We start from the raw sequence: 23,486 nt of genomic DNA, 5'->3' as shown, positions 1-23,486 counted from the left end.
AAATGCTATCATAGTTAAATTTTTTGAATTTTCTGGAGTGAGATGATGTCTTCTGTCACTAACTACCACATGGTTGCTACAGAAATAGAATCTTAGAATTCCCTGACTTTTCCCTGTTTTCCAGATGAGTTTTGCCTCAAACGCTTATGTTTCTCACTCGCGACATGTTTCACAAGCGTATTGCGTCTCTCGTAGTCTAGCCTGCAGTTACAAAAATTGCACATTAAAATTTTATCACTGAAATAAATCCTTCGCTGGAAAATTCTTTCGATCGGTCACTGGCAGAAACCTTTGTTTTAGGCATTATCAAAAATTTTTAATCACATAGGAAGAATTTAACCTCTTAATACGCAAAAACTTGCCGTGCTGGAAAGATCAAAACAATGGAGAATATATGCGAATACAAACGCATACCGAATACCAACATACGTACGTGAAAATTAATACCAACATAAACATGTACTATTTATTATTTACAATCGTTACGTTAAGCAGGGTTAATTTTATTTTCGTACCCAACGTACTTTATTTTAAATAAACAGTAAAAGCAATGCGCTTTAGTGTGTAATATTCTAATGATTAAAAACGTAATCTTAGAAAAACATATTTTGGACGTTTGTTATTTTTGTACTTACAGAAAGTGAATGGCGGCCATTGTATCATAGTTATCAACATCTTAAATTATTATGGTACACAAGATACCCGTTTAAAGAAAATATTACGTTAATTCCGAGACTTCATTTTAAAATCTATAATGAATCACCGTCGCATATAATATATATGGCTGCTAGTTACTGTCAGAAATATTTGATTGTGCTGAAGATAGTGAATTGTCCTTACAGAATGGGGGGGAAAAAAAAAACGTAAATAATTAGGATAGACGAAATTTCGTGACATTTCGCAACATTTCGTTTTATTTCGTGTTTTCAAGCAGTTTTCGGTGTTATTTCGTTTTATCGCGCATTACCATATAATTGTGCCTCTAGTAATAGGTAGGAATAATTCCACCTCCAGATCATTTGTGTGTGTGTGATGAGGAAAACTTACGAATTTAACATGTTGTTGCAAGATAAATTAAAATACTAAATTAATTTATTTCTCAAGGGCAGTGTGAAATAAAAGTTGCAGTGAACATTTAATTGTGTTTATTCTTATTTATTTATTTATTTTTAATTTTTGACTTAATGTCTTGCGAGTTTTTCATACTTCTGTTTAAGTGTGTTTCTGTTTTTCATTTTTTGTTTACATTCTAGTGTAATTTGAGTGAATGCTGGTATATTTTCAGATGTGAGGTAAATACGGTAGTTCGTGTGTAATCAGAGGGGGTGGATGCTTGCAGGGCGGGGCAGGGAGAACAAGGAGAATGAGAGGAACCTGGAGGACAGCCGGGAAGGGGGCTATCGCCGGGGCGTGGGCCGCATGATGAACGGCCCGGGCCGGTCCGGCCGCGGGGGCCGGGGGGGCGGCCGCCTGGGGCCCAGGACCTTCCAGAGCCGCGACAAGAGCGGCTTCTCCCGCCCCATCGAGACGTGGAACAACCCCTGCGCGGAGGACAGTTCCGGGGATGCTCTCAAAATGGGTGAGTGGCCGCGTCCGCTGCTTGCCTCTCCCGTCCTTGATTGCAGCGCAGGGTGTCCACATTTTGAAAAAGTCAGGGCATTTATTTGAAATCATGGGAATTCTCCAGTGATAGTAATTTGAGGGGGGAAATTTAATGCTTTATAGTCTGCCATCACCAAAACTGTGAAAATTTTTTTTTCCGTATGGTGTTTTAGTGCATAAACACCACATAATGGCATATGCCAGACCTGCCATTTTCACGGGTTTTATCCATTTTTAACACATTTCGAAGAGTAAAAATACAATTGGCAGAAAAAACTGCCACATTCACAGATTTTTACATTTTATACCAGTATTAGCCCATTAATATTACGTATTGATATTTTATTCCGCTATTAACACAGAGAAGTCCGGTGGTGAACAGCTTCCATCACGCCTGGCACCATGGCTAGGTACCAGATTATATGGTAGGTTGTGATAAAACTGAAATAACACTGAAATGCAAGTTAATACAGTCAAACCTCTATCTATCGTTTTTCAGGGGACCAACAAAAAAATTCAGTAGATGTGGACTTCACACTTAGATTTAGAAAAAAATATTTCAACCTCAAAATTAGTGTCAGAAATATATATTTGTCATTAAAGTTTAATCAATTGAAAAAAAAAATAAAAATGGAAGCATTTTTCAGTAAAACCTTTTTGTTGCGACCCCATTTATTGCGACCACCTCTCTATTACAACCCAATTTCGAGGAACCGTGAAAAAATTGCAGAAAATCCGAAGAAAATCGGACAGAAAATAAGTTTCTTGTGGAGAGTAGCGTATTACTGCGTTTCTCTTGCCAAATGCTTACTGTCGACCGCTGTCAGCGCTTAACAACCCCCATTCCACGTCCCTTTGCCGGCAGGGTGCAGATAAAGGTTATTGTGGCAACGTGTTTACGTTTAGCTTTTTGAGAGTGTCTAGTGTGGTACGCAGTTGAGGCAAAGCTACCTGCTGGATTTCTCTTGTTTTTGATTACTATCGGTTGACAATACACAGCGACCGACTGGATGCACGCCCGCCTCGACTTGTTTTAACTGCCGCGCAGCGATGTTTATTTTGACAGCTCAAGCAATTATCTTTTCCCGTGGGTTGATAGAAAAAGGTCGCTTTACCCAGCATAAAAAAAAAGGCTACGCCACTTATTCCCCGCGCAGGAAACACACTGGCTGCCGTCTGTCTACCCCGCATTTATCTTTCTTCTAACATTCCACGTCTCGCCTCTCGCGCGAGTAATAACTAGGGCCACGATTATATGGTGAATCGCGAAATTTTCCGCGAATTTATATGGAAAATGTGAAAAAAGCGATTTTTAAGAAAAACCACTAAATAACACTGAAATTACACAATACAAGTCTCTCATATTTTAATGTGAAAAGCTTGATAGTCAAGACTTGCCTGGGTCCTGGTTGATAAGATGGAAAAATTTCCTGCCTTGCATTTCTACATGCTTCCTCTAATCAGCTTTAGGGCGCCGTCTGGTCAGCGTGTGTGTTAGTGAAGCGGGATGATAAGAGCGACGCTCAATGGTAGTTCTAGCGCGGTAAAACCTCTAAGTGCAAGGCTCTGAACTGGCGCGCAGTCATCTCGTTCCCGTCAGATAACTGTGAAATTTGAGCGGTGACCGTAACATTATACGGCGGAAAAATAAAGAGAAAGGTGTAATGCATTTCCCTATGATACTTTCAAGAAATTTGTAACGGGTTTTTTACACCTAAAATTTCGAAAACATGCCTTTTAGCCATTTTATCTCAATAGAACCAGTTGGGCATTAACAAATTCTTAAATGCTTTTCATAAACAGACTCCAGTCGGATTCTAGTGTAGTTTGGAAATCGCGTAGGTTTTTCGTGGCTGTGCGCAGCACACGACTGTAGTTGCCATGCGTCACGCGCCGAGAATGTTGTCCGGCAGGAAGGGCGAGTATAGTTCATTTGTTGCAAAAATGAATACTTTTACGGCCCTGCTAAATTTTTCCATTAAAGAAATTTTGAATTTTCAGTGATTTTCCAGCAGAAATAAAGTTGTGTAACTAACAAACAAATTGTATCAAAACAATTAACGTTAAATGACTGCCGCGGGGACCCTTAAAAATTTTCATTTTACCAGAAATGGACTATACAAACCTTGCTTTCGTTGCACGCAGTTTGGAGAAGGGGAGGAAGGATGTTGACAGTTTCACATGCCAAAGGATGTTGAGGGAGGAGGGGGAGAGAGACACGATGGTTTGTATTCCTGGGAGGGATGAACCTTGAAGTCTGGACAAGGGAAGGAGAGGTAAGCCGTATGACGTCATGCATCCGCCACCTGTACTGCCGCCAGCCTGTCTAGACGAGATTCCCGCGCTCCCACTTACGTTGCACAAGCTACTGCTGCCATATTTTTAAAGGAAATGTCCCATTATTTTTTTGTTATTCTTACGTGAACATTATTGGAAGTATTAAAGCAGACACAAAAATACGCTGTGTGTTAAAATTAACAGATTTAATGATCTTTCATTTCGTTTTTATTTTTAATTTTTTTCTTCTGATTTTCACATTTTGGTCAAAACGTTCAATTTTTTGACGGTTGCCGAGAATGTATTCGTAAAATCACTGCTTCGTTAAATCCGGGGTTCGTGACATCGGGGTTCTAGTGTATTTAACTACGGCAAGCAGAAAACGTACATGTAAACTAACCAGTAAAAATAAACTGTCTATTGACATATTTTCTTTAGAGGTGGCCTGTAGGGCACTGACTTGTCATGAAGGTTGAAGTGGGTTTAAAGCAAAGCCGTCAAGCATTGTGAGTGACAGCATCCTGCCATTGTACGGCTGGTTTCTTAGCGAGTAGCGGTTTATGAAAGGAGGGGGGGGGGGGGGGGGTTGAAATCAACTGAAAATTTTGGAAAACATCTATTACGACCCCCCCTCTATTACGACCCTATTCCTGGGAACCGTGAGGGGTCGTTTCAGAGAGGTTTGACTGTACTTATTTAATTTACACTTAAAAAAAAAACATAGTCTATGCACAATAGACCTACAATTCAATTTCAATTTTTTCAATAATCCTAATTCGTCCATCAAGTGTTCTCAACTACAGTAAAACCTCGCTCGTACGGCCCCCGGTTCGTACGTACACCTCGGTCGTACGTACAGATTTGCGAAAAAAAAAGTTTAAAAATATGAAAAATTGTAAGAAATACGTTAAAGCTAATTAAAATACAGTCGCATCATGCAGCTTTCAGAACAAATACGGGCTACATTACATATACGCATTGCGCCACAGTAAAAAATTTTTTTAAAAAGGCCGCAAATTGATGGAAATTTGCAGTCAATAGCGCGCCGTGTGCGGAGAAAGGTCATTGTACTCAATCAGCTGTTGTTATGGCGCGGCGTAGCAGCCGGCTGGCTCTCGTTGTTCACTGAGCTGCGCATGCGCAGTATAATTTACTCAACGCTCCGCCCATACTCGTGACCTTCCATCAGCAGCCAGCCAATAGATGCGAGCTTAGCGGAAAAAAAATACAAGCTCCACCTCCCGTGTACCAGTTTTGTCCAGTTATAATACCAGTTTATTGGTATACGCACCAGTTTTCTCGCTGCCATGACATGTTTAAGTTTACGTTCATCTTGATATCTTGATACCAATAATTATTTACGATCCCCAGAAATAAATGGTTAGTTTAAAAAATATGCGTCAACTGTACAATACCGTACTTCCGAAATTATAAATACGTATAAAACAGTTAACAAGACTCCGCTCATTTTATCTTGTGAAGTTTATGTCTCGTACCAGTATTTCAGCTAAGTTGGGACATAAATACAGTTACTTACAAGCAGCCACGTCTAATATTCCCGACATTTCCCTTACGTTTATACATTCCTGAGTTTACGTTTTTACCTCGTGCATTTTAGATTGTCTCCTGCTATGATTACTCGGACTTTTCCACGCCTTGACTTAAATTATTACATGTTTAGAAATAAAAGCAACTTTTCATGTTATAAAATATGTTTATTTTGCGATTTAAAATGTTCATTGCCGACTATAAACGTTACGTTTTTCACTATGTTTTTAGGCCTCCTAGCTATTCTTATGTACACTAAAAGTACCCACGGTATTTTTTATTTGAGCAAATATATTTTGTGTTAATGCTCAGCCATAATAAGGGACATGTTTATTCTTGAAGTGATTTTATATACGTACGGTATAAAATGTTTTGTTTTTTACGTTACCATTTTAGCCGACTTGAAAAAGTTTCGTACATAAATACAAGTCGATAGTGTGGCAGCGTTTCGTGACTAGTCGATTTCATGGAAATATGGCACCAATGTTAGCCATCTACTGTTTGTTGACAGTTCACTCGTTGCTATTATATAATGGCTGCAGATTTAAGGTGATTTTTACTATTTCTATATACTATCGTTACTGTTTTTATGACGGTTTCTTTGTAAGAAATGGTTATTTCTGCAAAATCTTTATAGTTAAACGATCATCTATTATAGTTAATAGGGACGGGACCACATATTTTGTACAATCAATGCGGACAAAATGATAATTCGAACATCGGTACAAGCGGACTTTTTTAACCTTAGTTGTGTGGCAATCTTGCCGGGACCGTAGAAAGTATACGATAAACACGGACAATCGATACATGCGAGTTCGATAGATAGAGGTTTGACTGTACACCATAAAGCAATTAAATGAAACCAAGATGATGAAATCAATCAGCATTTTTAATGAAAAATTTATTCAAATCACAAAAATGTTGTTCTAGTATTTTCATTTAGCAGGAAGTTTGTATCAAATATCAGAGATATTGTTACTATTACTATTTTAACTTTGATCTTGCAACTGTTATTAGTAATTTATTTTTGCATTAGTTGGTACCTACATTTTTCACACACTCAAATAAATACTTGCCCTTGTTTTTGTCCGTGTAGTAAGACATGCTTATTACAAATTATTATATTGTTAAGGTGCACCAAGTATCATTCATAATGAAAATTTTTGTTGAAATGTCATTAAATTTTTCAGTATAATTTTTTTAATGATATGCCACTATCTGACTTGTGCAAATATTTCGCACAGTGTTGTGATCAATCACCGAATAGTAAACGAGATATTTGCAATAAATGTGTAAACAATTGATTTTTTGACCTTTGACCTTGGAATAATTGTAGTCGCGGACACCCTACGATAAGTAGGTTTTGAGACAACTTTTATGGTGTCAAAATAAAAGCTTATACATGTTTATAGCTGACCATCTCTCATTCCGAGATGAAACCTCTAATATTCCTGGATTATCTAAACCAGCAATGGGAATGGCGGAGGTGCTATTTTTTGGTATTCTTTCAGAAAATTACAAAATAGATAAAGTATTTTTAACAAATAATTAAGGAAATTTGAAATTTTTGTCATGGGAAGTCAGGGAAACTATTATAGATTTATGTGGACATTCTGTAGTAGTTTTTATCCACATGTTGAACTTAAATGTTCAAAGGTGGTGGCATTGCTTAATACAGATGAGTCTAGTCCAGAATTAAATTGTAGTTTGAGTATTTACTAGAATTTCTTGAGTCAGGAATATCTAATGATTTCATGAAAATTGCAGTTATTTAACAAAAAGAAAAATTTAATTCAGTAGTTACATGCTATTGTTAGTAAAAGTGCTTTGACATTAGGTTTGTGCGAATATTCAGTTTTTGGAATACTAATAATAAACTATTGGTATTTGATTTAACCTCGAATACTAACATTTTGAAATAAAGGTTGATTACTTAAAAATATTTGACATAGCATACTTCATGAATTTGTTGTATCCAATGTTCACTATTGAGATTGTCATTTGTGTAGTGTAAATAACCTTATTTGATGTTTTAATGGGACTTCAAAATAGAAAAGACGTTGAGACTCAAAAAATATGTAAAAAAAAAAAAAGGAAATGGTTTCGGATTTCTCATGATATTAGATAAATTGTGTTTATAATAATGCTAAACTAACATACAGTTCACCTGGCTGCCATTAACAATGAAAACTCATGAATAAATAGGGTTTAAATATGTGCTTATTTAATCACCATTTTGGAAATACAGCATTAAAAAAAAATCTTGTTTGTGAAAAGGATTGCATTTTATTTCATGGTACCTTTGTGATTTTGGGAAAATTTTCTGAATCAACATGTTTAGTTAGAGTAACAGGTTCTGGAAAATGTCAATAAGAACTGAATTAAAACTGTTGGTAGGTTAGCTGCATAATTAAAAACCTAATTTTTTATTTCCTAATTTAAATCACAAACATTTGATTTATCATTATTGTAGGTGACTTAACCTAACCTAGCCAACTTTTCGTTTTAGTATCATTTGTCTAATTTCCCAGAAGCCACTACACTAAACATTTACTTCTTCTTTCCCTATGTATTTTTTATGTTATGTGAAGAAAAAATTAGTAGTATTCAAATTTGCATTCCTACTGTTAGAATTCAATATTTGTATTTGAGAATAATTTTTAATTTTAATTTTTGATTTGACCTAAAAAAAACTGATATTCGTACAGGCCTACTTGATATGCAATATTAATCTATGTTAATATTTAAATGATGTTTAGTACAATTCATTAATTCATAATTAATGCTAAAATATTTGTTTATGCCAATTTTAAGCAATTCTCTTTATCTAATACAGTAGAACCCCTGTCATACACTTTTCAACGGAGGGCACAAAAATGGTGTATGATGCGGGAAAGTGTATGAAAAGGGAATGGCAAAAATAATTTTTTTTTTCAATCTAGCATACAAGCACAATGTCAGATTAAACTTAAATACATAATGTGTAAATAATTGCATTATATGAAAGATATGAATTCATAATTATATATCCATATAATAAAACCACCAGAAATGTAAAATACAGTCCATAATCAAGTAAAGCTGACATGAGAAACAGTGGCCTTACAAAATGTTATGAAGTCCTTTCTTGGAGGGCAGGAAAAGTCACCAAGCCTAAATTAGAAATTAAAAAAATTAGGCTATTGTAAAAAGAAAATCAGAAATTTATGCATGTTTGTTTCTTTTTACAAACAACTTTATGCAACAGAACAATTTTCAATAATATTTTTAACTTGAGAAACGTAAAATACAAAACACTCCGATCGTAAGAAAACAATAACAAACGGGTATATTCAGTTCAAAGATTAATGAATGCACAAAATATGAAATCCGTGCCTTGGTAAAGCGCGTGCACCATTTTCATAATCATTGCTAGTTTGCGCCACTAGTCTCGCTTGGTGCTGGCCATAGATGCTACTAGCGAAGTGCACAGTCTTCCTGATACTATCAATATCTATGGTGGGATAAAGTTATTTTCTTACGTTTGCAAATGTAAACAATGAACGTTTTTCAAAATAAAAGCATTAAAACGTAGTTTATCAGGAGGAATATAACAAAAACATTTGTGAATTTTGGGCTTTTACGCTTCGTAAAAATGTATGAAACGGGAAATTAATGATTTTATAAGTGTATGTTCCGGGAAAGTAAACCATTGTAAACATAGTACTTTCGGCGGGACCAAAATTAATCGGCGTATGACACGGGAAAATGTATGAAACGGGAACGTATCATCGAGGTTATACTGTATAGTAATTGTATGATTTAGAGTATAATCTGAATTTACGAGCATTTATTTTTGTGTTATATGTAGGGTTATGTGTTTGATTTTTCTGTGTGTTGGTTTGCCTAGTGTGCTGTGTGAACTGACAGTTGTTTTTTCCGCATGGTTTCAGGAAAGTTGGGCAACAGCGTGGACGCGGCAGAAGACTGGAACGACGACACCTACGATGCCAGGTGTGGTCCGAACATAAGTGGTGGTAACGTTTCAGACAAATGGCGCGACGATTTCCCGTCGCCCGAGGAATGGGATAACGAGGAGTACACCGGCTCGCTGGCGGATAGCAAGGTATTCACGCCGAGCGGCGGGGCGGCGGAGCCCTCCGCGGCGGGCGCGGAGCCGCTCGCGGAGACCACAAACGTGGCGGAGGCCGTGCAGCCGTTCACGGCACAGAGCTTGTCGAGTAGCGTCGCGGTGAGCTCCGGCCAGGACGTCCACACGGCGGCGCCCCAGCTCCCCCAAGTGAGCACCCGAGTCCCGCCCCCTCGATTGTGTGGCACTTGCCGGCTTCCTTTTGATCCTGCTGACTAAACCATATTGCATGTTCGAAAGCTTTCAAGGGATATACCTTTTTTTATAACGCAGTTCACTTTCAGAAAGTACAGCTCGCTAGTGACTGCAAATAATCGTCCTCTTTTTGTTAAAATAATTTATGAATCTCTTAATACTACAACTTTTATGATTTTTTTCCCCCCCACTCTTATTTACACGATTATTCATCAACATCACTAGGTAGACATGTTAACCATATTTTCATTCTCTCTCTCTCTCTCCCCCCCCCCCCCTCCTTCTAATCCCACCGACTATTTTCAGTTAATCTCTATGTGAGCATAATCTCATCTCTTACACACACTTGTTCTTGCCGTTTGCACCAAGCTGATCCACCAGACGTATAACATCTTCTTGCAGTCGTATCCTTTGTGAGGCTGTTCCATTTGTAAACCGTTTCCCTTACTCGAGGCATAACGTCGACGAATACACAACAAAACTAGCCGTTCGTTGATCAGATTGTGTGACATGTGATGCAACTGGTACATCAATATGAGTAGCTAATTCAGTTTCATTGTTTGTTGAGCACTGTAGTAAAAACTTTTATGGTTGACATAAGAATGAACATTTTAGTTTACTGGGCTTGCTATTTTTTCAATTTTTGGCCGGACTCATACCGTATTTACCGGTACATTTTACACAATTTTTTGTAAAATGTGTGTTGAAATATCATGGTACGATGCTTATTCAAACTTGAAAATGCTGCATGACAAAACTACATAATGCACAGGTTCCTTCAAGCTCCAAGGTCAGTAGACCTCCTGCTGCTTAAAAGAACGACAGACCTCTCGAATGTGGATTGTGCTTTGTGATTTTGGTGTTATGTAAGAAGATGGTGCAGTGATTGCCGAAGGTTTGTGGTAGCGATCATCTGCGCCTGCTGAAATTAAAATCTTAAATGATTAATAAAAACTCGTGATATGAAAATTTGTTTCTTCGGTAGAATTAAAGTCGCAGAAAATAGTACATATACCTTGGAGGGGGGAAAAATTGGGTTTGAGTAATGGTGTTATTGCAATAAAAAGGTTATTTCAAGGTGAGAATTTGTAGCGTGTGCTTCCTCAGTAATTTTCAATATATTTTGTTAATAATCTTTCTAACATGATATTTATTTAGTTCTTTCGTGGCCGCGATCAGTAGCCATTACTAGAGCCAAGATTTTATGGTGTTATGAAAAAGGACTTTTCGTCATTAAGAATTGTGGATTTCGTCTTTATCGTCATAAAAAATTAAAACACATGTAATAACATGTACACACCTAGCAGAGCTGCCTTGATCAAATGCTTCAATAATTCGTGGTTAGAGACTTAAAATATGCACATTAAACAATACTATGTTGAGAGTACATAAAAAATTAACAACTAAAATATTCAGTATTCTTATGCAGGTAAGTACTGTTCCTGAGTTCAGGAGAGAGTCTAAATTAACTAAAATAGAAACTACAGTTAAACTTTTGTTCTATAAATGCAATATAATTAAACTCAGGAAAAAGCCACCATTGTCAGCAGTTCAGCATTCTCTGGTTTTAGAGATCTTTTGTCACTTACAACTACAGAATACTTAGAAAAAGATCTTTCTAAGTCCACATTCGTTGCAGGTATCCATATTAACTTTAAAGCAGCAGCTGCAAATTCAGGATAATCCGCTTTCATTTTACATAGTATGTCCACCATGTCTATGTAGTTCACATGCGGTTTCTTCTGCTCTTGGGAAACCAGGTTTTGGAGTGTTATGTAGCCTGTCGCTACAGAGGTCTTCTGCACCTTGCAAAGGAAAGGTAGGTTCCCAATATGTTTCTGGAATTCTTTTTCCTCCACACGAATGTTTCCTACATTTTGAGGATTCATTAGAGCGCTGATTCCCAGAAATAGTTGACGAGATGGATCAGTGTTCACCAGATCAATCAGTTTTATAAGACTGAGTTTAGCTGTGTTCTTGAACTGCTCTTTAAGGGCTGCAGAGTTGACAGTTTTCATTTCAGCCAAAATGTCTTCAACATTTTCAGGAAATATTCCCTGAGCCAAGACATTAAGAGTAGTTTGCAGTTTACTCAATTTTGTGCACAACTGATGAGCAGTAGGATACTTTGTTCCTTCAAGAAAATTAATTAGCTCTACAAAGGTGTTACAGTTTTGAGCCACAAATGTAAGAGTGGCCTCAAGACATTGTAACTCTTCCTTCTGGAGTCCCTTGATATATTTAACACCAGAGTTATCTTCGCTAAGCTGCTCAAAGAATTCCACAATGTCGTGCAGATGGAGTGCGAGGTATGATACAGATTCAAACCATGTGTTCCACCGTGTAACAACTGGCATGGTGAATAACTTGACCAGAGCCTTGTTTTCTCCATGTTTCTGGAGAAGAAATTGAAGGTATGCATGCCTCCTCTTTCTGGTGTTAAGAAAGGCCATCTTTACCTTACAAACGAAGAGGTTCAGTTCTTCCAAGTTGTTTTGCCAGATCTGCCCAACAATGTTTACTTTATGGGCCCACTATTGTATGTGGTACATGTGGTCACCAAATACACCTTCAAGGGTGCCAGCAGATTTTGTCATGTACCTGGCACTATCTGTAACATACACAATTATGTTTTCTTCCTTGACTTCATATTTGAAGCATACATCAATCACTGCCCGAGAACAACAAACAGCATTTGCTGCATCAAGGACACAAGAAGCCCCTAAGATAACATCTTGTTCAGCACCTGGTTTCAGAATTTTAAACAAGATGTTGAAAACACAATTATTACTCTTGTCAGTGGTTTCATCTGCGAGTATGACCACATCTTGCCCCAAGAGCTGCTGCTTGATTTCCACTTCTTTTTTCTCTCTAAGTAGGGGAATGTACTTTTTCCTCATCCAATCCGCTGTTGGAAGATCACCAGCACCACTTACATGCTTCTGCATCCATGCAGTCAGCTTGCTGTTGCCAAGTTTCTCAAGAGGAATACCTGCAGCTACAAAGGCTTCAACAGTTTCGAGAACAAAATCTTCCTTTTATTTTTTTGCGCATATTTGCGCCACTCCTGCTCAGGGCCGCAACTAGGGGGGAGCAAGCGGGGCATACGCCCCGGGCGCAAAGCTGTGGGTGCGCCGAAATCGCTTGCATTGTAATTCCTTCCTACTACAACTGGTAACTGGTAAAAAGTTTTTTAACTTGCATGCCAGGAATGTCTAATCTGATTTACAATATAACGTCTCAACATATTTAATGAACAAGTCTAGTGATTATACGGACTACTTTATGGACATAGTGGGTTCATGCATGGAAGTTACAGTAGCACAGAAACTGTTACATGTAGGTATGGAAAATGCTTAAATAGCACCATTTTTCCGTGGGAGGGCCCCCGGACTCCCCGCTTCATTGGTGTGGTATGTGCAAAAAAAGAGCCGGGGAAGGGGGAGGGGCACATGAATCCATTCATGCCCCGGGTGCCAGAGACTAGTTGCGGCCCTGCTCCTGCTTCTGGGATAGAAAGCTGTCGTTTCAAAGTGCATGGGGATCGTTTAGCTTTTACTTGTTTGTCGCTAATTATGTGCTTGTTTACCGTGTCCTTACGTTCATGCTCCAAACGGCAATTACAATATTTACAGAAAAGTATTTTTCCGTCACTGACATATCCCTCATTCTTAAACTCGTCAGCACGTGATGCCACAGTAGCTTTATTTTTCGGCATGATTAAGAAATTTAGCTTTCATTTATGCACGTCATTTGTAAACAAAGCCCGGAGGTACCATAAACTAGTATTTAATGAAGTTGTAGCGAAAAAATAAACCGCGGGAAGCCTACTTTTTACAGGCGAGAGAACCATATACTCAACCCGAAGTAAAAGGTTAGGTTATGTCAGGTCAGTGAAATAAATGTTTTTATTTATTTTCCGGGAGGGTTGGGTAGGTAAGCGTTATTTAAAATATTAAATGACCGTAAAATAAATAAATCCTTGCAATATGGTGCTTTTTCATTAGCGATCGGAAAACTTCGATTATTTTATTTTTTATTTATTTATTAAATTTGTGACATGCACACGAACAGCCGAAGCTTTGGAGGTGTGCACAGAACAAGTAATAAAAACACGACACATACAAACGAATAAATACAACATAAACAGGATAATAAAAGACGACACATACAAGCGAATAAATACAACATACACAGGATAATAAAAGACGACACAATAACAAACAAAACAAAACAAAACAGCAACAGAGATAATCTTAACTAAATGATCTAGAATGGGAAGAATAAACAGGATTATAAAATTACTCAAAATATTAGGGTAATCATAAAAATTAAAATTTAAAGTTTTTAATAAAATTTTCATATTTATTGAAATTTGAGATAAGTCTGTAAATTAAATCATTATTATTGTGTAAGGAACATAATAGGGATCGAAGGCGGCTTTTGAACTGCGGGACTCGAATACCAGAGTTATCAAGTAAGTATAAGCAATTAATTTTTGAACTATAGCACTTAAACACAAACAGGGCATCCAGATGGATGCGACGATTTGAAAGAGATTCTAATTTGGGTAATTGATGGTGTCTAGAACTAATTATTTTGAAAAATTTATTTTGTATGGATTCAATTTTGTCACTATCGGTGGTGTTAATACTGTTCCAGATAACTGAGCAATATTCGAGTTTACTTCTGACTAAGGACAAATAAAGAGTAAGAATGGATTCAATATTAGATGCATAGTAAGTTATATAATTTATTAAATATAAGGTTCTACGGGAAAAGGATACTAAAGAATTAACATGTTGATGAAAGAATAGTTTGGAGTCAAGAATAACACCAAGATCTTTTATACTAAGAGATTTGGAAATTTTTGAGTTGTCAAGAAAATAATCATATTTAACTGGATGAATTTTCCTTGTGAAAGAAATAATTTTTGTTTTATCTTTGTTAAGTGAAACTAAATTCATTTTACACCAATTATCAATTTCAGTAATATCAGATTGAAGAAGCAGACAGTCATTTAAGGAGGAAATTTCTCTGGATATTTTAAGATCGTCAGCAAACAGAAAACCAGTAGTATGATGAAGAACTTTAAAAATATCATTGATATAAATATTGAATAGTAAGGGAGATAAAGTACCCCCTTGAGGCACACCAGAAGTAGCATGATATAAAGTAGAAGTTTTTTTATTAAGTGAAACAAAGAAACATCTATCTTTAAGGTAACTAGTAAACCAGGTTATATAATTATTAGAGACCGAAGTTAGAAAGCTTAGCTAGTAAAATGGAGTGATTGACAGTATCAAAGGCTTTAGCCAGATCAAAATAACATGCATCAACCTGCCCCCTTGTTGTAACTTTATTGTATATAGGATTAATAAATGAGAGAAGATTAGTAGAAGTTGTCATACTATTTCTAAAGCCATGCTGATTAGGAGCTAATCTGTTGTTTATTGGGAAGTTAATATGTTTAAATATTATTTTTTCAAAGATTTTAGTAAAGCCATTTAATAATGATATAGGCCTATAATTAAATACACTGAGTTTACTACCCTTTTTATGTATGGGAATAACCTTAGCTATTTTCCATTTAGTGGGAAATACTTGTGATTTTAGACTTGTATTAAATAGATGCAACAATAGAGGCATTAGAATAAAAGAGCAGCCTTTAATAATGAAATTTGGTATACCGTCAGGACCAGTAGACATAGTTGGTTTTAATGATTTAATTCCCCATAAGACCTGGCTTTCTGATAAGAATGATACAGGAATTGAATCGTGAATAATATCGGGATCAATGATACGAGGGTGGTTGGTGGATGGTACATATACACTAGCAAAGTACTTAGCAAAGACATTAGAAAGAATACCTGGATCATTACAGATATCACCATTGACATTAAGAGAATGGATTCACTATAACCATTTTTCATAACATTGACATATCTCCAGAATTTTTTAGGGTTATTCTTAACCTTATTATTGATACTACGATTCCAATTAGTTTTATCATGCTTACTAAGATTTTTAACTAGTGCTCTATATTTAGAGAAAAGAAGGTAATACTGAGTATTATTGTTTCTTTTATAGAGTTTATGAAAGTGTTTTTTAGATTTTAAGGCATGAATTAAATCACCAGAGAACCAATAAGGATGTTTAGAGGCCTTACGTGTGGATAATGGAATGTGAGTATTGATTTTATCACAGATACAAGATGTAAGTTGATCTACAAGAGAATCTACATCAGTGGTGTTATAATATTCATCCCAATTGTGGGTTTTTAGAGAGTTATATAGGCTTAAGTAATCACCAGCTTTGTAGTTTCTGAAAATAGAATCTGGAGTAAAATTGTGTGAGGTCGCCTCAATATGTAGTTTAATAAGTAGGGTAGGATGATAGATATCCTCTTTGACCAGAGATTCAACAGCTTTTTCAACCACACAATGGGATAGATTAGAAAGACAAAGATCTAGAAGATTATTGGAAGATTGTATTAGGTTGTGCTGAATTAAATCCAAATTAGATATGAAATCAAGTAGGCACTGAGCCTTGGATCTGACATGTGCACGGGCAATATTGAAATAGTGATTACCTTTCCAATCTATTCCAGGTACATTGAAGTCACCTAAGATAATCACATTATCATGAGAATTAACGAGTTTTTGTTCAAGAGCTTCAAAATACAATGTGAATAGATTAGGTGATGTAGTTGGAGGAAGATAAATATTACCCAATGTTAAGTACTTATTAAAAGCAATTTTAATATTAATCCATACGGCTTCTACTCCACGATAGTCATATAATTGAATTAGCTGAACAGAAGGGAATTTATGTTTATTCACTGCGATCAACACTCCGCCACCACGTTCCATTGATGAGAGTAGCGGATCCCTATCAGTTCTAAAAATAGAATAATTATCGGTGAAATAATGAGCATTGATACATCTTTCGTTGAACCAAGTTTCTGTTAGACAGATTATGTCATACTGAGTATTAATAAGATTATCAAAGAATTCAACTGATTTTGTTCTAAGTCCTCTAACATTCTGATATGCAATTTCCCATTCATTAAGATTGGGCATTCACTGGAAAGTGAGTAGGAAGCACTCCTCCAGGCCCTGGCATAGAAGTTGCTGGCGTAAAAGGTGACGATGTACTGCAGGAACTTGGAGGTAATTGGGTAGAATTGCCGAGAGCTTCAGGAGATGAATTAGTACTAACAATTTGGTCTTGATGCAGTTTTCCAAAGAAAGGACTGATTAAACAGCCACTGGGCCAAAAAACAATATTATTAATTCTACTAAAATCTTCTTCCAGAACAGATACATGGAAGGAGGCGTAAGAATTATGCTTTGTCCGGAGCTTGGCCACTTTGACTTGCTTGAGATTTAGTTCGTTGGAAATATAATCTACGACTTCTTGTTCCGTGACAGACGGCTCAAAACGCGTGACAAAGAGAGCTTTTGTTTTTTTGTAAATAGGTTTAGCAATTGTTCTTAATGTTGAAACATTCCTGATGCCAATTTGCAAGGGATTTTTCTTACGATCCGTGTTAGATGATTTTCTATCGGAGTTTTCATTATTCGTGGACTTGCGTGAATGTTGTACTACGGTAAAGCCGTCTTCGTCGACGGGCTGTTTACCGTTTTTCCTGATGACGTCGTTGGAGACACGCTGAGTTGTAAGTGGGTCACTGGTGGGCGCGCTGTTGCCAGATACACCGGATGACTCGACACAAACAGGTTTCTTGTTTGAGGAGACTTTTTTTACTACTTGACTGTATGAATTAACAGAATCAGTCTTAGAAGATAAGATCTGTTTGATCTGTTGCATTTCATTTTTTATCTCTGCAGTTTCACTACGAGAGTCGATAAGAAGGGTTTTTAACACCATATTCTCGCTTTTTAACTCGTCAAATTTCATACTGAGGGATTTCACGGCCGAGATTAAGTCTTCCATGGTGGGATCCAGAAGTTTTACCGTCCAAGCTTCACTAGATGATTTTTGCTTCGATGAACTTTCACTTGCTTTTTCAGATATTCCCGGCGAATTAGAAATCACTTTTTTAGTAGGCGATCTGAACATTTTAGTAACCGTGTCAGGAACTAATTCAATGATCGTATCATTATTATCGGGTAATGAAAACCCATGAAAGTCGGAAAGATTAAGCAGCGATGAATCAATTATGAGTGGAACTCGAACTTAACGATGGTGAAGAAATAATAGCACATTGAAGCCGGGGAGCGCGCGCGCACGTCCGTCGGCTATGAACGCTCAGCCGTTATGTTACAATTTTGGCTCTCTCGCCTGTGAAGTGTGAAATGAAAATGAAGGCTTCACGGTAAACTGCTTATTCAACAAGCACACAAAATTGCGTTACAGTGAAATTTCATTAAATTTCAAGTGATCATTAAATATCAATGTTCGCTTTTATTTTATTTTCATATGTATTTATTTAATGAATGCAGTTTTTGTTCACGTGTATTTTTCAAAGGATACAGCAAACAAGGCGCTGAGATTTTTCACGTTGTTGTGTTTGTTAACTTGTTAATTTTTGTTTACGATCGTCAGTTGTTAATATTGCGTGATCTCTAGTGGCTAGATGCGTTAAAAACCCTAACCTAACTCCGATAACGATCTTTTTTTTTGTTCGTGAAATCGTCAATTTTTGTGATATCTTGTAATTTTTTAAGATGAATAATTAACACATTAAATAACCACCACACTGCAGTTGGATGACGACCATTTCTTCTCCAAACAGATACGGAATTTTTGTCAATCAACCAATAGTCGGTAGTTAACGATTTAAATCAATATTGAGGTGTTTATTTGTGGTTAGAAAACATTTTGCATTTTTCGCGGTTTGGGATGAATTTCGCGTGAAAATTCGCGATTTCGCATAAAACCATATAATCTTGGCTCTAGCCATTACATTCATGATTTTTTTTGTCCGGTCTATCATGGTAAACATGTTATTATTCAGAGTTAATTCATAAATAAAATATTTATTACCCTGTATATTTAGATACATGTATTTACGACAAGGAATTGTACTGAAATTAGATATAAATTATATAATACCCTTCAAGCAGAATTAAAGAATGCTGCAAAAACATAACCGCAGAGGTAACACCAGTACCAAGAATGCTAACTGTGCTGAAGTTAGCTCTATCCAATGGACCTACAGTTGTCCCTCGATAATCCGACAGGGGCGTGTCAAATTACTGAAAATGTCGTATTATCAAAGATGTTTTTTTCTCAATGCTTTTGAACACAATGAAGTTAACAAAAAGTAGCAAACAGTATATGTACATGTAATTCATTAAAACAAGGCTACAAAACTACGGTATTAATAAGTTTTTAAAAGAAATACGGAAAGAAAGTAAAGTAAAATGTACAGTACATGTGTAAAAAAAAAAGTACATACTACATATTTACACGTTAAAAAAGTCTGTGATTTTCTTCTACTTTTTCTTACGCAGGCAGTCCGTCATTGCTTGTTCTTGAATCCCTTTTAACATTAAAATGTTTGAAAAATCTAACTCTCTCTCCTCGCACCAACGAAGCAAAGTTTTGGTTGCCAATAACTAGGGACCCCAGAAAATGGTAAATAAAACTGGCTCATTTCGGTGTAAAAAAATGACAAAAGCGGTGCAAAAAATTGGTGTAAAAATTAGCAAGCGGTGCAAAAAATCGTGTAAAATTTTGGTGAGATATGTTAAATTAAAATTGAAATTGACAAATGAGATGGGTTTAGCTTCAAATTTTTTAAAAATACCAAACGTAAAATGCACTCAGTTGGCAAACACTAAAAACTAAATATTACGCAGTCCACAGAATATTATCTTTAAATACATTTACAGACTTGCCAACCTTTACAATATTTTCGTAAAATGTACGAAAATCACGTCCGTTTTACGATTGTACGAGGATGTGTGCATTTTTTACGAATTTTAGTACGAGACGTTTATTAAAACATGTATTTTCCGTCTGCCTTAAATTTTTTATTGTATGGTTTGTGAAAGCTGTTGCCATGTGTTGTTGCTGTGGAAACGAGTGCGGTAATTGAGTTATATTATTGGTCGAAGGCCAGAGAACCACGTAATTTGTTGTTCGATTATATATCTTTCCTTTTGGCCGCCTGAGTTACATTGATGCGCTTACAACCAATCACGAACCAGTTTAAATAGCATTTTTAGTTTGGCAAGATGGTGTCGTGCATAAGCGTATGTTGTGATTCTTCAGTTAAAGTTGAGCCAATTTTGATTTTGTTTATTACAGGTTAGGAAACAAATTTATTGCATGTTTTTAACAAAATCATGTTATGTGCACAATTAACGGAAGTGGAATCAAGTGAAGAAGAAAATGCCCCCGAAAAATGATACACATTATTCTCAGGCATTTTGATACATACACGCGGGATTTTCCGTGTATTCTTAAATCATGCAAGGGAACACAGTTCACATTTTTTTTCAGTGTATAGATGCGACATTAACATTGGGTACGGTGGAAAATATGACATCAATCTCCACGTGAACTGTTGAAAACATCTCGCAAATGTTAAAACTGTCGCAGTCAGTTCAAAGGTTAGTGATTAGTTCGCTAAAAATAACAGCACAGACAATGCTGTAATACGCGCAGAATGTATGTTTACAAACTTTTTGGTTGAACATAATATTCCTTTAAATGTTTCGGATCACGCCGGTCCGTTATTCAGAAAAATGTTTTCAAATTCTGAAGTAGCAAAAAAAATTTGGTTGCGCAAGAACAAAGTCGACGGCTATCGTGAAAGAAATGGCAACAGATGCAACTGTAAAATTGTTTGTAATTTACAAACTGTGGCGTTTTCAGTCGTGGCTGATGGCAGCAATGACTCTGAATCCAAATTATATTCACTAGTAGTAACATTTTGTGATGCAAGTTTGATAATGATAGTGTCAAGGTCGCTTTCATTACCAGTACTCCAGGAAGATTCTACTGGAAGTTAACTGATATCAGTGTATATTGTAACAAAGGTACACACTGTTGATTTGTAGGGTACCACAAGGAACAAAGTTTTTTCTTTGATGTGATACTAAGCAAAAATGTTTCCATAATGGTGAATAATGAGAATGATTGTTGTTGGTCTGCAATGTTAATGTATGTTAAAACGATTACATAATTTCGATTACTAGAAAAAATGTGATATAATGAAATTTTATTAATTTTTCAATTTGCCGCGAGCAGTTTACGCGTATTATATTATTTTTTATGTATTTTACTAATTGAGGGTTTCAAAAGTTGGCAAGTCTGCATTTACCCTGGAATGAAAGCACATGCCTACTTTGTAAATATTTGTCACATAGGCAAACAATAGCAAAGAAAACTAAGACTGCAGTAACAAATTTACAAATTAAGTGAAAATTACATATTAATATAGTAAGTTCTTAAAACAATTTTCCACAAAAAGATATGTCTTTGAACACATGCTCTCAACAGACGAGCCTTCTGCCAAAATACTGAGTCAGGAGGATTTCTATGTTTCTGTGTTTTAAATTCACTCTTAAGTCTAAGAATATTTGTCCATATGCAGAGAATGCCCGTTCACTGTGTGCATTTGATGGCGGTATGTATAATAGGTATGGTGTATGAATGCTGTCTTGTCATTAATTGTATGGGAGAGGTGGTTTTATCGTATTTACCCGAATAAGCTGCGCTCTGAAAAAACCTTTCACCCCTAATAATATGTTCATTACCAAAAATATTTGTAGTTAGAATAAGCATCACAATAAACTTTTGAAAACAGGATTTGATACCATATTTTTAAGTTAATATTTAATGTTTATTCTGGACATAATATAAAAAATTATAATATTTATATGAAATAGCATTCTTTGTACTGGTACTGCCTTCTGCCAATTATATTTTAAGCACGCTTTGATCTAGCCGCAAGAGTACTATTAATTGTATCAATTCTTCTAGTAGTTTAATTAATGTAAATACAGCCCTTGTCAAGATATGGTGTAGTAAATTATTTCTTAATGGATAACTTTAAATATTGTGTTAACCTTGGTGTGAGGAAAAAACATCATGAATGTAAAATGGCTGCAGACTGCAGCAGTAAAGCCCCAGTGATAGATATATCTGCTGCAAATGATGAAAACCTTGAGATTATAAACTTGTTACGTTGTATGTGTGGCCCGGCTACGCACACAGAGAAACGTAACAAAAGACAAACAATGTTCTTTAGGGATTTTTCATTACGATGGTTGCGTTCTACGTTATTTGGAAATAAGAGTTTATTAAATTACCTTTGTTTATTTCTTTTCAAAAAAAAATGTTTTTTCTCATCATTACATGGCCTCAGTACACAATTTTACAAATGAATTTAGTTAGAAAACTTCGTTACTTGCACAGTTTTTTGTCTTTTCTTATACAAATTTTAATGATGTCTTTGAATTTTTATAGGATGAGGTCCAAATACATACCACAGCACCATACATCTTGCCGTTGATGGTCGAGGAGTCTTGTCACTCGCCAAAGAAAAAAAAACTTAGTAATGTCCCTTGGTTAACTACATAACTCAAGGTACCGTCGATCGCGGACCGTAATCCCACGAAGTCGGGCCGATGCCGACGCCTAGGGCCTAAATTTCTACTTAATTAGTCCGAAAAAAAATGAACTTAGGTTAAAAAAATACGGCCTGGCCCCAGCCCATAGGCGTTCAATTATCTCTTAGTAACTTTCCATGATGTCTTGTGACTTAACGACGACGCGACCGTGTTCGGCAACGATTGAGCAACAAGTGACTTGGTCGACGAGATTACCTTCCCTTGTAAAGGTGAACACAAGGGAGGCAATCCCGTGGGCCAACTGACCAATCAGCGCACAGAATTCCAAAACATGACCATATAAGAAAATTCGGATGGGCGCATCATTCCATTACAGGGCTCGCCCTGATTGGCTGGCTAGTGGTAGCCTCCAGAGACCCTTCCAGACGGTCTCTACAGCTGTGCATCCACGTGACGCGTAAATCCCAAACACGCATAACTTTCTGGCGCCAGGTTGTCGCGCCTGTCCGCTCTTCCTTCTGTACCTTCCAGACTATTCTCGAAATATTACACTAACAATATCCAATAGAATTTACAATTACCCAACAAATTTAAATACAATGTTCAAAATTTAGTAATCAAAGTTGAAATTCATACCGTATTACTAGAGACATGCAGTTTTGGGGTTTATTTTATAGCAAAATTCGTTGTTATTTACCCTTAAAAGTGGTGTTATCATACATCAAAAGCGGTGTTATTTTTTAAATAGTTTTAGCACTATAAGTTTAAAAAATTAAGCTAAGCATACCTTGAAATTTTGGACACATTCTTGCATTGTACAGTTGCACTAGCAGCAGTAATTTACAATCGAATTTACACATCACTTTTTACATACAGTAATTGAAAATATTTTAGTACCTAAACCAGCAAGAATAAATATGAAGTCTCTAAAATAGTGACATAAACACATGGAACAAAATCCTCAAACTTTAGCTCTCGAAAGCAAAAGTAGCCATGATACACAAATTAGCCTCACTTAAATTTGTCCTGCGGTCTGTTAAGACTGTGTTATATGAGGACAAAAATCGTTCAGTCAACGTTTGCAGAAGGCATCCAGATGGCTTCAAGGCAGCTGGAAGCAAACAATGGCTGTGACAGCTTTACTACATTCAATGACTTCACTACGTCCACTGAATTGTCTGTTT

At 36.3% G+C, this 23,486-nt stretch overlaps 1 protein-coding gene across 9 annotated transcripts in view; it reads left to right on the top strand.

The window, feature by feature from the left end:
- The window catches only part of LOC134539790 (protein lingerer), a 170,012-nt gene that overhangs the window by 32,612 nt on the left and 113,914 nt on the right, over nucleotides 1–23,486 (top strand). For 7 of the 9 annotated variants that reach the window (XM_063382045.1, XM_063382047.1, XM_063382050.1 and 4 more), the window contains 2 exons: nucleotides 1,340–1,579; nucleotides 9,360–9,706. In XM_063382045.1, coding sequence (XP_063238115.1) covers nucleotides 1,340–1,579; nucleotides 9,360–9,706 — 587 coding nt within the window. The remainder of the gene's footprint in view (nucleotides 1–1,339; nucleotides 1,580–9,359; nucleotides 9,707–23,486) is intronic. The other 2 variants (XM_063382054.1, XM_063382053.1) reach the window with 1 other exon arrangement.

This window comes from Bacillus rossius, chromosome 16 (genome assembly GCF_032445375.1).
Source record: "Bacillus rossius redtenbacheri isolate Brsri chromosome 16, Brsri_v3, whole genome shotgun sequence".
Taxonomy (NCBI): Eukaryota; Metazoa; Arthropoda; class Insecta; order Phasmatodea; family Bacillidae; genus Bacillus; species Bacillus rossius.
The sequence above is the reverse complement of the archived record's forward strand: the minus strand, read 5'-3'. Positions and strand labels throughout refer to the sequence as shown.